Raw genomic sequence first — 13,025 nt, forward strand, 5'->3', positions numbered from 1 at the left:
TCGGGCATTGTTTTCTTTATCGGAGAAGACTGAGGCAAAGAAGGCATTGAGTAGTTCAGCCCTTTCTGTGTCCCCTGTTTGCATTTCACCATCTTCTCCTCTGAGTGACCCCACAGTTTCTTTGTTCTTCCTTTTGCTACGAACATACCCATAAAAGCCTTTTTTGTTGCTTTTAACCTCTCTAGCAAGCCTGAGTTCATTCTGTGCTTTAGCTTTTCTGACTTTGTGTCTACACGTGCTGGCTATTTGTTTGAATTCCTCTTTGGTGGTTTCCCCCCTTTTCCATTTTTTGTACACATCCTTTTTTAATCTTAATTCAGTTAAAAGTTCTTTAGATAGCCACCCTGGCTTCTTTAGGCACCTTCCATGTTTCCGTCTCATTGGTATTGCCTGTCGTTGTGCTTTTACTATCTCCCTCTTAACAAACTCCCAGCCATCATGAACTCCCTTTCCTTTAAGTATTGCTGTCCATGGGATCTCACCCAGCACTTCCCTAAGTTTTATGAAGTCGGCTTTCTTAAAGTCAAGAAATTGAGTCCTAGTATGCTTGGCTGCTCCTTTCCGCTGTATAGTAAACTTCAGAAGAGCATGATCACTCGCGCCTAATGATCCTTCCACATCTACCCCACTAACCAGGTCATCCACATTGTTTAGGACCAGATCTAAAATGGCTGTTCCTCTTGTTGCTTCTCCCACTTTCTGGACAATGAAGTTGTCTGCAAGGCCAGTGAGGAATCTGTTTGACCTTATGCTCTTGGCTGAGTTTGACGTCCAACAAATATCCGGGTAATTGAAGTCCCCCATTACTACTATCTCCCTTCCTTTTGCATGCTTGGCCATCTGTTCCAGGAAGGCATCATCTATGTCCTCCGTTTGGCTTGGGGATCTATAGTAAACTCCCACAATGAGGTCACTGTTATTCTTCTCTCCCTTAATTTTGACCCAAATGCTCTCACTTTGGCTTTGAGGTTCTAAATCTTGGATCTCTTCACAGGTATACACATCCCTGACATATAACGCCACTCCTCCTCCTTTCTTGTCTGGTCTGTTTCTCTGAAATAGATTGTATCCCCCCATTATTACATTCCAATCGTGGGACTTATCCCACCAGGTTTCAGTGATGCCTATTATGTCATATTTAGTTTGCTGTACCAAGAGCTCAAGCTCATCTTGTTTATTTCCCATGCTTTGCGCATTAGTGTACAGACATTGAAGTCCATTAATCATTCCCCCGTGTCTCTTATTTAAGGATTTTTTCCTCCCACCACTAGGTCCGCGTGCTGTTTGCTCCATTTGGTCTATGACATTTGGATGATCATCTTCATTAATTGATAGACTCCTACCTTCAGGAGCATTGTCTCCCTCCCCCACATTAGTCAGTTTAAAGCCCTCCTGATGAGGTTTCTGAGATTTTTGGCAAAAACATTTCTCCCAACCGTTGTGAGGTGCAGCCCATCGCTTGCCAGAAGTCCATCTTCAAGAAACTGCAGTCCGTGATCTAAGAATCCAAACCGTTCCTGTTTACACCATTTGCGAAGCCAGCTGTTCACTTCCACTATTTTCCCCTCTCTCCCTGGGCCACGTCGTTCAACTGGGAGGACAGACGAGATGACAATTTGTGCATTTAGTTGCTTCAATTTCCTGCCGAGAGCCTCGTAGTCTCTTTTGATCTTCTGGAGGCTATTGCTTGCAGTGTCATTGGTTCCCACATGAACCAAGAGGAAGGGGTATTCGTCAGTGGGTTTTATGATTCCTGAAGTGTCTGTAACCCGAGGTACCACTGTATAGTACAGAATAGACTCCCAAGGACAACAAGCAAAAAAAATTGAAAAACTAAACTCCCCTATAACAATGATGAAGATGCAACAATCAATCAACAAAGCGAAGTCAGGAAAGTCACCAGGTACAGATGGCTTATCTGCCATGTTCTACAAGAAATTAGAAAATGTATTGTCAGAACCGATGAAAACATACATGAACAGAATTTTTTTTTAAAGGGAAAATACTAAAGTCATGGGAAGAAGCTTTTATCACTTCAATACCCAAACAAGGAATGGCCCCAATGCTGATTAAAAATTATAGGCGAATATCATTATTAAAAAATGATTATAAAATATTCGCTGACATCCTGGCCAACAGACTCAAAAGAATACTTAACAAAATTATACGCAAAGACCAGGAGGCTTCTTACCAAGCAGACACATGTGCAACAATATCATGAATGTAATTGATATTTTAGAGTATTTGGAGTAAAAAACTGATAAAAAAGCAATTTTGATGCCGAAAAAGCTTTCGATAATATATCCTGGAATTATATGAAAAAAACTCTAGAACTTACAGGACTCTGGGAAAATTTCAGCAGAGGCAGTGAGGCAATACATCAAGACCAGGGAGCAAAGTTGATTTTAAATAATTAAGTAACAGAAGAATTCAAGATAAGTAAGGGGACCAGACCAGGTTGCCCTTGTCACCTCTACTGTTTATTATGGTGCTAGAATCACTAGCGATCACAATAAGGAAAGACCCAGAAATAAAAGGAATAGTAGTATGAAAGAAATCACATAAAATAAAGGCCTTTGCTGATGATTTGATAATAACTACTGAAAACCCTGAAGAAAGTGTAAAAAATGTTAGAAAGAACTCTTGAATTTGGAAATGTGGCAGGATTTAAAATAAACAAAAACAAAACTAGTATGTTAGCAAAGAACATGTCTATACAAGAAAAAGAAGGACTACAAACAATTTCAGGACTAACAATAGTAAATAAGGCTAAATACTTGGGAATTTGGTTAACAAATAAAAATAGTAATTTATTCAATGATCATTATTTAAAAATCTGGAAGGAAATTAAAAAGGATATAAAAATCTGGACAAGGCTGAAACTATCATTCTGTGGTAGAATATCAGCAGTAAAAATGAACGTGCTTCCCAAAATGATGCTTTTATTCCAGATGACACCAGTGATTGGGAGGACGGGATGTTTCAAATCTTGGCAAAAAGATCTATTGAGATTCATTTGGCAGTACAAAAAAACTAAAATTAAACACAAATTATTAATAGATAGCAAAAATAGAGGTGGAATGGCTCTCCCTGACTTGAAATTGTATTATGATCCAACCTTTCTAAATTGGTTAAAAGAATGTAGACTTACTGGACTTAGAAGGTTTTGATAATCACTACCTCATAGTCAACAAAAGAGTGGCGAAAGCTGTACTGGGATGCAGTCTCAAAAATGATAGAATGATCTCGATACGAATCCAAGGCAGACCTTTTAACATCACAGTAATCCAAGTTTATGCACCAACTACTGGTGCTGAAGAAACTGAAATTGACCAATTCTATGAAGACTTACAAGACCTTATAGAAGTGACACCAAAGAAGGATGTTCTACTCATTATAGGGGATTGGAATGCTAAAGTAGGGAATCAAGAGATAAAAGGAACAACTGGAAAGTTTGGCCTTGGAGATCAAAACGAAGCAGGGCAAAGGCTAATAGAGTTCTGTCAAGAGAACAAGCTGGTCATCACAAACACGCTTTTCCAACAACACAAGAGACGACTCTACACATGGACATCCCCAGATGGGCAACATCGAAATCAGATTGATTATATTCTCTGCAGCCAAAGATGGAGAAGCTCTATACAGTCAGCAAAAACAAGACCTGGAGCTGACTGTGGCTCAGATCATCAGCTTCTTATAGCAAAATTCAAGCTTAAACTGAAGAAAGTAGGTAAAACCACCGGACAGGTAAGATACAATCTAAACCAAATCCCTTATGAATACACAGTGGAAGTGAGGAACAGGTTTAAGGATTTAGATTTGCTGGACAGAGTGCCTGAAGAACTATGGGTGGAGGCTCGCAACATTATACAGGAGGCAGCAACTAAAACCATCCCAATGAAAAGGAAATGCAAGAAAGCAAAGTGGCTGTCCAACGAGGCCTTACAAATAGCGGGGGAGAGAAGGCAAGCAAAATGCGAGGGAGATAGTGAAAGATACAGGAAATTGAATGCAGATTTCCAAAGAATAGCAAGGAGAGACAAGAAGGCCTTCTTAAACGAGCAATGCAAAGAAATAGAGGAAAGCAACAGAATAGGAAGAACCAGAGATCTGTTCAAGAAAATCGGAAGTATGAAAGGAACATTTTGTACAAAGATTACCATAATAAAGGACAAAAGTGGTAAAGACCTAACTGAAGCAGAAGACATCAAGAAGAGGTGGCAAGAATACACAGAGGAATTATACCAGAAAGATATGGATGTCTCGTACACCCCAGGTAGTGTGGTTGCTGACCTTGAGCCAGACAGCCTGGAAAGTGAAGTCAAATGGGCCTTAGAAAGCACTGCTAATAACAAGGCCAGTGGAAGTGATGGTATTCCAGCTGAACTGTTTAAAATTTTAAAAGATGATGCTGTTAAGGTGTTACACTCAATATGCCAGCAAGTTTGGATAACTCAGCAGTGGCCAGAGGATTGGAGAAGATCAGTCTACATCCCAATCCCAAAGAAAGGCAGTGCCAAAGAATGTTCCAACTACCGCACAATTTCACTCATTTCACATGCTAGCAAGGTTATGCTTAAAATTCTACAAGGAAGGCTCAAGCAGTATGTGGACCGAGAACTCCCAGAAGTGCAAGCTGGATTTAGAAGAGGCAGAGGAACCAGAGACCAAATTGCAAACATGCGCTGGATTATGGAGAAAGCTAGAGAGTTCCAGAAAGACATCTACTTCTGCTTCATTGACTATGCAAAAGCCTTTGACTGTGTTGACCACAGCAACACCTAATTTAGCCCTCAAGGCACAGGTACTGGATAAATATCACCATGGCTATATTTATATCCAATAAAACTAAATTAGCAAACAAGAAGTTTTCAAGTTTATTTTTGATGCTGTGTGTTTAATATGAAGTCAGTGATAGTTAGAAAATTATTTTTCAGAGATTGTTACCTTGCCTTATTTATAAACAGTTTTATAATGAACCACTTGCATGTATATTTATTTAAGGTGATTTAATAAGATTATGGAAAAAGCTAGAGAGTTCCAGAAAAACATCTGCTTATGCTTCATTGACTACGCAAAAGTCTTTGACTGTGTTGACCACAGCAAACTATGGCAAGTTCTTAAAGAAATGGGAGTGCATGATCACCTCATCTGTCTCCTGAGAAAAATCTATGTGGGACAAGAAGCTACAGTTAGAACTGGATATGGAACAACTGATTGGTTCAAAATTGGGAAAGGAGTACGACAAGGCTGTATATTGTCTCCCCGCTTATTTAACTTATATGCAGAATTCATCATGCGAAAGGCTGGGCTGGATGAATCCCAAGCCGGAATTAAGATTGCCGGAAGAAATATCAACAACCTCAGATATGCAGATGACACAACCTTGATGGCAGAAAGTGAAGAGGAATTAAAGAACCTTTTAATGAGGGTGAAAGAGGAGAGCGCAAAATATGGTCTGAAGCTCAACATCAAAAAAACGAAGATCATGGCCACTGGGCCCATCACCTCCTGGCAAATAGAAGGGGAAGAAATGGAGGCAGTGAGAGATTTTACTTTCTTGGGCTCCATGATCAGTGCAGATGGTGACAGCAGTCACGAAATTAAAAGACGCCTGCTCCTTGGGAGAAAGGCGATGGCAAACCTAGACAACATCTTAAAAAGCAGAGACATCACCTTGCCAACAAAGGTCCGTATAGTAAAAGCCATGGTTTTCCCAGTAGTGATGTATGGAAGTGAGAGCTGGACCATAAAGAAGGCTGATCGCCGGAGAATTGATGCTTTTGAATTATGGTGCTGGAGGAGACTCTTGAGAGTCCCATGGACTGCAAGAAGATCAAACCTCTCCATTCTGAAGGAAATCAGCCCTGAGCGCTCACTGGAAGGACAGATCGTGAAGCTGAGGCTCCAATACTTTGGCCACCTCATGAGAAGAGAAGACTCCCTGGAAAAGACCCTGATGTTGGGAAAGATGGAGGGCACAAGGAGAAGGGGACGACAGCGAATGAGATGGTTGGATGGTGTTCTTGAAGCTACCAGCATGAGTTTCATCAAACTGCGGGAGGCAGTGGAGGACAGAAGTGCCTGGCGTGCTCTGGTCCATGGGGTCACAAAGAGTCGGACACGACTAAACGACTAAACAACAACACAGGTGGCATGCATATTTGGGATATGAGAAGGTGAAAGTTCATAGAGGCTTCCTTAACCATATCATAAGGAAGCCTTTATATAAAGTATGGAAAAAATATAACGAACTACTAGAACTCAAAACTCCTTGGTGGCTATCTCCTTTGAAGGCTATAGCAGTTAAAAGGAAGAATATGGAAACGTTATGGGCTACATACAAAAATCTCTAAGAAGAAGAAGGCAACAAATTGAAATTGAAAAAATATGAGGAAATAAAACATTACCTGACAGGATGGATCCAAATACCACCAGCTAAACAAAGTGTTTAAGATAAATAATAATTTAAAAAAAAGGTTTTGCAAGAGAAGAATCAACATTAGACAAAGAATTAATACAAAATAAGAAAAAAGTAATTTCTAGAATGTATGGAATTCTCTTAGAATGGAAGGTTAAAGATGAGCAAGTGAAAGAAGCAATGATTAAGTGGGCAATGGATTTGGGCAAAACTATGGAATAAGGATTGGAGATTGACAGCTTGCTACTCAATAAAGGAAAATTTCCTAAAGATGTTTTATAGGGGGTATATAAGGTAAAGGGATCCCTGATAATTAAGTCCAGTCACGAACAACTCTAGGGTTGCAGCGCTCATTTCACTTTACAGGCCGAGGGAGCCAACATTTGTCCACTTCCGCAGACAGTTTTTCCGGGTCATGTGGCCAGCATGACTAAGCAGCTTCTGGCGAAACCAGAGCAGCACACGGAAACGCCGTTTACCTTCCCGCCGGAGCAGTACCTATTTATCTACTTGCATGCTTTCGAATTGCTAAGTTGGCAGGAGCAGGGACCGAGCAAGGGAGCTCACCCCGTAGCGGGTATTCGCACCGCCGACCTTTCGATCAGCAAGCCCAAATGGCACAGTGGTTAACCCACAGCGCCACCCACATCCCTAGGGGGTATATAACACCTAGCAAAATATTCAAAATGAACAAAATGAGATCTAAAATGTGCTGAAGGTGTAACCAGGCAGAAGGGACACTATTTCATATGTGATGAACCTGCAACAAAATGAAGAGCTTCTGGGACACTGCTTATGAGGAGTTGAAAAAAAAATGAAATAAACTTTATAAAGAAACCAGAAGCCTATATTACTCAGACATCCCAAATGAAAATAAGAGAATATTCCTTTACGCATCATCGGCAGCAAGAATATTAATTGCAAAAAATTGGAAAAGTGAAACACTACCAACAAAAAAAGAGTGGCAAGACAGATTATATTATTATCTTGAACTGGCAAAAATGACAGATACAATTAAAGGACAGTCTAACCAAAAATTTCAAAAAGAGTGGGTAATGTACAGAGATTACTTAAAAAATCAGTGCCTGGACTTGCTTTGAGTAATTTTTGCAAAATGAATTATGGTCTACAAGCATAGTATATGGAGAAGGGTAGAAATGATGAAATGAGAAAGTAACAGTTTATCAAACACGAAACCAGAACCGCTTTGAGGAGGAAGGAAGTCTATTAGAATAGAATAAAAATTGGAAAGAGAAAACAGGGCCACGTAAGTCCATATGTAAGAACTTTCGGATTTATGGCTATATGTTTGTCATTTGTGTGTTTTTTAGTTTGTTTCTTAAGTGTAGTCATGTGTGTGGCGTGTTGTAATGAAAAGTTAGTAAAAAGCACACACACACTGCCAATCAGCTTCCCTAGCATTATTACATGACAGGCAGCAGCCACTGTCCAGGGAGGTTCTACCCTTTATTACTTCTGCTAAAGTGAGGCAAGACATGAGTACAGCAGCACTCTTCCTACTTGTGAGACCCAGTAACTGATACAAAATATTGAATGTTTAGTTTCATTCCACAGGTAGGCAGGACGGATAACATCACTGACAAGACAAGTATGTGTGTGTACACATACGTATGTATGGGAAAATACTTTCCGTTTCCCTCTCTTTCCTGATCTTAAGCACCACCCAGGCTTCCCACCTGCTGGCAATAATGCAACTGCTTGCACCGCTCCTGCTCTGCTCCGTGTTCTCTCCCTCTGCAACCATCATAACTAGGCCCTATACCTGCACAACAGTCTCTTTTCTGTCCATATTCCATTCCATGGCCCCATTCTATGTTTTCATTTGATTCCATTCCATTCCATGCTTTCATTTGATTCCCCACCCTGCCCCAATTTTCAAGCGTTAAATTCTTTCCTCCCAAACTGCAGCACATCCCACAATAGCCAGTAGTCCCTGTTACACCACTACCTTCCCCTTTTCATTCGCCTCCCCAAACAAACACTGCTTTGCGTCCCAATGTCTGTGTTGCCTTAAGTTCCAAAATAATGTTTTGTTTTTCAAAAACAAACCCATCCAATGGCCTAATTGTAAAAAATAGTTTATAAAGGTGTTTAGTCGGCTGGTGTTTACTGGGCTATTGCCAACTGATTTGTTTGGTTTTAATGTTGTTTTGTGGCAGTTAACCACATTGTTATAGTTGATATTATAAACTGATGGTAACCCCCTACAAGAAATATTTATTTAGCTGTCAGGATAAAAATCTTGGAATAAAGAAACTTATTTATCTATCTATCTATCATTATATACCACTACTCACACCAAAAATACATGACAGAGCACTCATGAAATAGACATGCATGTCCTCACTCTGAGGTGACCTCTGCTGATCCAGGATTGCATGAAAAGCTAACATGAGAAACAACTATGAGTTTCCAGCACCCATGAGCTTAATGTGTGCCATGTACTGAACTAGCCTATGAGGCCAGAAGGATTTTGTGCAAAGCCCCCAAATCTGCTCCTCCTGTCCTACCAAAACACACTGGAGCCCATTGCACAGAGAGGCAGGCAGTGAGAAGAAAGAAAGCACTCAATGGAGATAGAGATTTATGAGAAGCAGGTGGCTGTGAAGGTGATCAGCCAGGAGGAGACTTGAGGGGGTGGATTGTAAGAAGAAACTTGGTAGTTTGTGGGGATAGACAATTATTCCCAAGTGCATCATGGAAACCGGTCACCCGGCCTGTACTCCACTGCTTAGCGGCAGGTAGGCTAGGGGGTGGGATGAAAGAAAGCGGGGCAGAACAAACAGAGCAGGGAGGCACCCCAGTGATCCAGAGAAGCATCGGGATGCAGCAGGTTGGTTCCAGGAAAGCATCAGCTGGCGTGGGCAGGGCAGGGCAGGAGCACCTGGGATGTGTGTGTGCGTGCAGGGCAGTTACCTCTGGCTGGAAGCTGGCTTTTGCCCGTCGCTTCTGGCCACTCCCCTTGGCTCCCCGCCGCCCCACCTGCTTGATCCTGGTGGGCTTGCGGTTGCCGAAGGCGTTCCTCCTCCTCCTGACCTTCCAGCCCGCTGCCCCTTCCGGGCTGCTCCACTCCTCAGGAAGCAGCCGCTTCTGGGGAAGGGAAGAGAAGAAGGAGATACGAAGAGGAGCAAGCTGTCGAAGCGGCAGGCAGCAAATGCAGAAAGTGGAGCCCCCGTTCCCCAAAAAGCAAGCTGCGCCACAGCTTGACCCACTTTTCCTGGACCATGATCCCAGCACAAGCCTTGCGAAGCCCCTCTCTGCATCTCCAAGCTTGCCACCTGCCAGCCCCACCCCACAAGGCACATTCAAGGCATTAAAAAGCAAATCTTCCCCTCAGCCTCCCACAATCTGCTACAATGCTCAGACATGGACAGACCTAGGATCACAAAAAGGGGCAAAACCTTGAGGATTGCAGGTCAGCACTGCGGTTCTTAGGTCAATTAGCACAAGCAAGAGAGCTGTAGGGAAGGGCCTTAAAAAACCAGAGCCTCAGTGGTATTTCCAAAAACTGAGCAGCATTATTCAATACCAAAGTTCCTGTTGCCATGTGTGTGTTTTTATTTATGGAAAGCAGGTTTCTAGCCCTCAGGGTTACAAAAATGTCAAAATTTTGCTGAAAACTTAGGGTTGGATCCAACTAAGTCATACTCAAAGTACACCCACTGACACAAATTTACTTTAATCACTTAAAGTACTTAAATTCCTCGCACTAGGAATACTGGAGAATTTTCTTCACACACTTCTAATTTGGAACACACATACTTCCCCAATTTTGTGATGCAGTTCTCAGCTCAGAAAAATGTTTACAAAATTGCATTTCCCCTCAAGACTGCACACTTTAAGTGGAAATAAAATGATTTTTTTTTATATTAAACAAAATCTCAGAAGACGGGACACTACAGACTTATGACTGAACATGTGCAAAACTGGCATAGACCACAATTAGGCTGACCCATCCAGCCTTACCACAATCCATGTTTCTCTGGTGACTTTCAGACAAAACCTCTAATTCTAGAAGGAGGAGGAGGAGGAGGAGGAGGAGGAGGAGGAGGAGGAGGAGGAGGAGGAGAAATCCTCCCCAAACTGCACAAAGACACATGCACATTCTGTGAAACAAACAGAGCAAACATGCAGATTTTCCAATGTGCATGATTTATATCATTATAAAGATGCCAAGTGGTTTAGTGTAAAGTTCCTGAGTTCCCCAGCTAGGGATTAGAAGATAAGGAAACTTCAAGAGATGCTATAGAAGACTGGGGGGTGGGGGTGTCCCAAGGAGAATTTTCCTTTGCAACTTGCAGGTTGTGGGCAGGATTCACCTAGCAATCCCCAGCAGAAGCCCTGCATAAGGGCTGTCACTTGTGCAACTGGGCTTTCCCCACCATGCCCCTCAAATTTGGATTGGGGCATGTGTGCTGGAAAACACCCCAAACAGCATCAGGGAAAGAAGAGGAATCATTCTGTCTGACAAGATGAACACTTGCCACAGCGTAATGTCTCCCCACCCAACACACTCTTTGGTCTGTCTTCTACAGTACTTTTGGAAGTTTCCTCCGATTCTTGCTATGCACTGGTATAGCTCTCCTGTCTGTGGTTTAGGGCTGTGCACAGACAAGACAGGAGGCAGAACAGGCCAGGACTGATGTTCAGATATAGGGGGGCAAACAGAGCAATCCTAGCCAAGGACTGGTGAGCATCAAATGAGGCAAAGAGGATGTTTTGATACAGAATATAGGCCCTGGTTTAGGGTCAAGGAAACGACTGCCGAGCCCCAGCTTTACTAGAAAAATGCCAATAGGCCATGCTGTGTTTTTGGAGTTCATGCAATATGCACGTGTCCATGTATCTTTCTATAAGGTAAAGGTAAGAAGATAAAAGACCCCTAGACGGTTAAGTCCAGTCAAAGGCGACTATGGGGTTGTGGTGCTCATCTTGCTTTCGGGCCAAGGGAGCTAGTGTTTGTCCACAGCCAGTTTTCTGGATCATGTGGCCAGTAGGACTAAACTGCTTCTGGTGCAACAGAACACCATGATGTAAGCTAGAGTGCACAGAAACGCTGTTTATCTTCCAGCCACAGCGGTACCTATTTATCTACTTGCACTTGTGTGCTTTCGAACTGCTAGGTTGGCAGAAGCTGGGACAGAGCAACAGAAGCTCACCCTGTTGCGCAGATTCAAACCGCCAACCTTCCAATCGGCAAGCCCAAGAAGCTCAGTGATTTAGACCACAGCACCACCCGCATCCCTCCCTATATCTTTCTGTATCTCCCCATGGCAACACCTCTGTCACGCAGTTCCCACCTCTCATTTCAACCACCTATAAAGATGGTGGAGTGCAAATCATGATGCTGTAAGCGCTCCCCACCCCCAAGTGCAGAATGCTGCAGTGGTACAGAATTCTGATTCCCAAGCCTCTGAAACATTCAGTTTGAATGCATCACGTTGTTTAGTCAAGAATCATAGAATCTTAGAGTTGGAAGATACCACAAGGGTCATCTAGTCCAACCCCTTGCAATGCAAGAATCTCAATCTCAACGCATGACACATGGCCATCCAACCTCTGCTTTAAAATTTCCAGTGAAGGAGAGTCCATCACCTTTCAAGGGAGTCCTTTCCACTGTCAAACAGTTCTTACTGTCAGAAAGTTCTTTCTGGTGTTTAGTCAGAATCTACTTGTAACTTGAATGCTACCCTCCAGAGCAGGAGAAAACAAGCTTGTTCCCTCTTCCATGTCACAGCCCTTAAGATATCTGAAGGTGGCTTACATATCTCCTCTCAGTCTCCTCTTTTCGAGGCTAAAAAATACCCAGCTCCTTCAACCGTTCCTCATCAGTTTTAGTCTACAGACCCTTGATCATCTTGGCTGCCCTCTGCACACATTCCAGCTTGGCAACATTCTACTTAAATTCTGGTGTCCAGCACTGGACACAGTATTTCAGGTGTTTGTCTGACCAAGGCAGAATAGAGTGGTACTATTACTTACCTTGATCTGGATACTAGACGTCTGTTGATGCAGCCTAGAATAGAGTTAGCTTTTTTTGCTGCTGCATCATCACATTAAGCTTGTGGTCTACTAAGACCCTGAGATCCTTTTTCACAGGATCAGCCTTAATCACGCTCACTTCAGACTTGGTATCCCTTCACAAACCAGCAGGACAGGCAGATAGTCAAAGGCCATCAAGCACAACCATGTGTCGCAAGAGAAGACAGATTCTTCACATGTCCACACTTCCAAATCCAAACCACAGGAATGTACAAAGAGTGTTATGTCTCAGGCACTAGTGGAACAGAAAGCTGAGGAGAGTTCAAGAGCCACACACACCCTGGAGGAGGCAAAAGACCCCACCCAGCATGAGAAGATAGTCCACGAGCCATATAGGGCTCCCCAAGAAGACCTCCCCCCAAAAGGAAATTATTTTTGCCTGTTATTGTGCCATGATGCCAAAAAGTTTGTCATCCCCCCAAAACATTGTTCACTTTTTTTAAAAAAATAGGGTTGTTATCAACACTTGTACAACAGGAATCTGCTGCCCCCCCCAAAAGTGTGCTCTATAGGATATCCAAACCCCAAGTGCAGATTCTGA

The 13,025-nt window shown here is 42.6% G+C and overlaps 1 protein-coding gene across 11 annotated transcripts in view; it reads right to left on the reverse strand.

Moving 5' to 3' along the window:
- LOC309522493 (uncharacterized protein) overlaps positions 1-13,025 on the reverse strand; it is a 145,689-nt gene that overhangs the window by 38,606 nt on the left and 94,058 nt on the right. For 10 of the 11 annotated variants that reach the window (XM_082205799.1, XM_082205803.1, XM_082205797.1 and 7 more), the window contains one exon: positions 9,359-9,532. The exons of the other annotated variant lie outside the window; for it this stretch is intronic. In XM_082205799.1, the coding sequence (XP_082061925.1) occupies positions 9,359-9,532 (174 nt within the window). The remainder of the gene's footprint in view (positions 1-9,358; positions 9,533-13,025) is intronic. 11 annotated transcript variants of the gene reach the window in all.

The sequence above is a fragment of the Podarcis vaucheri genome, assembly GCF_965113315.1.
Source record: "Podarcis vaucheri genome assembly, chromosome: 17".
In the NCBI taxonomy this organism is placed as follows: domain Eukaryota; kingdom Metazoa; phylum Chordata; class Lepidosauria; order Squamata; family Lacertidae; genus Podarcis; species Podarcis vaucheri.